Here is a 3,041-nt window from a genome sequence, read left to right as displayed (position 1 = left end):
ACACACACACACACACACACACACACACACACACACACACACACACACGTTTGTTCCTTTGCACTGACTTTCATTCATTTACCAGTATTTTCTATTACCATTTGACCCTAAACCTAGCCTTAAACTTTACATGGGATGTGAACTGGGCTTATGTCCCCATAAGAAACAGTGGGTCCTCACCAGGCTGTGTAGTTTGCTTCATCTCTAAAGAGATGATCTTTAATATTGTTTATTTACTGTCTTAGTTGTGTGTGGTGTTTAATTTACATTTTGTTGTTCTTTGTTTTTTTTCTTTTATTCAAGTGCATTTTTGTTAGAGACTGAGAGTCCACTTTCTTTAAACATTAAACATTCTTTAAAAATTAAAGTTTATTGATTAATTACACTTACATATTACGCTTTTATAATTATTAGTTGTAAAATGGTCACCAGGCAATATTATTGCTTATCGCAATAATTTGTGAGACAATTAATCGCCCAGCAAAATTTGTTATCGTGACAGGCCTACGTTTACAGTTGTGAAGCTGATGATGCAGTGATTGCTTTATGCTCTGTTACCTCCTGTGTCCATTGAACTGTAAAGCATCAGAAACAGCAGTCACACACATCTTCGTATTAAGTTTCACACTTACAACAAACATGCAATTCATACACAGTCCGTCTTCCACATAGTCCATCATATCAGTACCGCCCTAAACAAGATTGATGTGTGGTCATTACCCCATCATTCTGGGTCAGTGAATTAAAACCATTCTACGTTTTCTTCCTTCTGCTTTTGTTTTCTGTGCACTATCATTCCTGTCCTCCCTCGTCCACATATTTTTGACTTCCTATTCATATCTTAAATTTTCCAGCTCGGTTTTTTCTTCTTTAATCATGTTTCTCTTAAAATGTTTTTAAAATTTGTTTTCTTCTGCACACATCTTTTTTTAACTCCATTATAGAAAGGTCTGCGGACCCTTGTGGTGGCATGTCGCCACTTCACTTCAGAGGAGTACGACGATGTAGACAAGCATCTAACTGCTGCTCGCACAGCTCTGCAGCAGAGAGAGGAGAAACTACAGGAAGCTTTCAGCTACATCGAGCGAGATCTGCAACTCCTGGGAGCAACCGGAGTGGAGGACAAGTACGCACAATAATCTTGCTATTTTTTTTTTTTTTAGACTGGACTGGAATTTAGTTTTTTCCACTGTACTGGTGCAGACCCAAATATCTCAGCAATTAATCCTAACATTCTTAACCTACATGGGATTAGCCTCACAACAGGGACACACGTCTAACTTTTGCCCCTGTTAAACCATCTGGAGGACTTGATAAATCCTAATTACTTTGTTCTGGAGTTTGGGCTTTCCTAATTATAAGTCAAACATTGTTTTATCTCCTGTCTGACCTCTGACCAAACCTCAAAAACTCATTTAATTCCCAGTAGTCTCAGTGGCAGTTTTGGTTCACCTCTAATTAGCAGAAAATGGAACGCTAAACTTTATGGACAATTGTTATTGTGGTGCTGTTTGAAAGTAAAGCTTCCATAAATTTTACATTGTTTATTGTTTGAAAGTGTTCTACCATTACCAAATAGTGTTTATTTCTGTTATAGAATAGATACTTGTTGGAGCTAACCACTGATGTGAGGATTATGAATATTGTGATAAATGATTATTAAATTTGGTCATTAAACTGACTTGATTAATTTAAAATGGTATAAAACACATCACCGAGTAGATAGACTTATTGGTTTAAAAAATAATGTGCAATTTCTTGTCCTCAGGAAGCTGCAGATATGACTTCTCTGAGCCTTTCTAGAAATGAATGACACGAGTGTTAGCATCTGTGCACCATCTGTTCCTCTCATAAGCCTGAGATTCATTCTCGCACATTGTTTATCTCTGCACTCTCTTTTTTTCCCCGCCTTTTACTGCTCTATTTATGTGTCTGAAATGAGTTTCTCCCAGGGCACACGTGGTCACAATTGGAGGGTCTTCTCTGTTATGAAAGGCATGACTAATATTACCCTCTGTTTTCGGTTTTAATATAACATGCTGAGAAGAATAGCATTTTAAATTATATGTGGTGTTTCTCCAGGAAGATTAACTATGGTCATAAGAAGGGTATATTTTTTATTTGTCTAAAGAAAAAAACAGTTTTAGTGTGATAGAACTCATGAGCTACAGACTTACTCTGTATATATTTTCTTCTTTGTGTCTCATAGACTTCAAGACAAAGTTCAGGAGACCATCGAAGCGTTGCGTCTGGCAGGAATCAAAGTGTGGGTGCTGACGGGAGACAAACACGAGACAGCGGTTAGCGTCAGCTTGTCCTGTGGCCACTTCCACAGAACCATGAACATCTTGGAGCTTCTGCAACAACACTCCGATAATGAGTGTGCCGAGCAACTCCGTAGGCTGGACAGAAGGTGTGTGAAATTATTTATTTTAAGATTCAAACTATCTGAAGGCGTTTGAGTTCACAAACTCCAACTCTAAACGATCTATGGACTTATTAAATAATTGATTAATTAATTTAACTTTTTTTTTGGTAAATTACAAACAATGTGGTTCTAGGATAAAAGACGACCACGTCATTCAGCATGGGTTGGTTGTAGACGGAGCCAGTTTGTCTCTAGCACTGAGGGAACATGAGAAGCTCTTCATGGAAGTGTGTAAAAATTGCTCAGCTGTGTTGTGCTGCCGCATGGCCCCGCTGCAAAAGGCCAAGGTAATGTACAATTACTAAAGACTTTCTACTTTTGTTTAAAGCTGCAGTAGGTAACTTTTATAAAATTGTATTTTTTTACTTATTTGTTAAACTGCCACTATGTCCTGACAGTAGAATATGAGACCAATCGTCTGTGGAAAAAAAATAAAGCTCCTCTCAGTTGTCCTACTGCCATTTGCAGAAATACTCCACAGCCAATCAGAGCCAAGAGCTGTAGCTGTTTATCTGCTGTCATTGGTGGCCCTGCTGCTAAGCCTGCACACATACGGCAGGCTCAAATGTGGGGGAGGAGCTATGTAGGGTTACTGCACAACAGTAGAGAGCGG

At 38.4% G+C, this 3,041-nt stretch overlaps 1 protein-coding gene across 4 annotated transcripts in view; it reads left to right on the top strand.

Moving 5' to 3' along the window:
* Positions 1–3,041, top strand: part of atp11b (ATPase phospholipid transporting 11B) — a 52,958-nt gene that overhangs the window by 22,506 nt on the left and 27,411 nt on the right. For all 4 annotated transcript variants that reach the window (XR_001312408.1, XR_001312409.1, XM_014031937.1 and 1 more), the window contains exons 18-20: positions 945–1,126; positions 2,210–2,413; positions 2,562–2,715. Coding sequence is in view for 2 of the 4 variants with exons in the window: in XM_014031937.1 (XP_013887391.1) it covers positions 945–1,126; positions 2,210–2,413; positions 2,562–2,715 (540 nt within the window). In the remaining 2 variants the exon portion in view is untranslated. The remainder of the gene's footprint in view (positions 1–944; positions 1,127–2,209; positions 2,414–2,561; positions 2,716–3,041) is intronic.

This window comes from Austrofundulus limnaeus, unplaced genomic scaffold (assembly GCF_001266775.1).
Source record: "Austrofundulus limnaeus strain Quisiro unplaced genomic scaffold, Austrofundulus_limnaeus-1.0 Scaffold1349, whole genome shotgun sequence".
Taxonomy (NCBI): Eukaryota; Metazoa; Chordata; class Actinopteri; order Cyprinodontiformes; family Rivulidae; genus Austrofundulus; species Austrofundulus limnaeus.
This window is presented reverse-complemented; position numbering and strand designations above follow the sequence as displayed.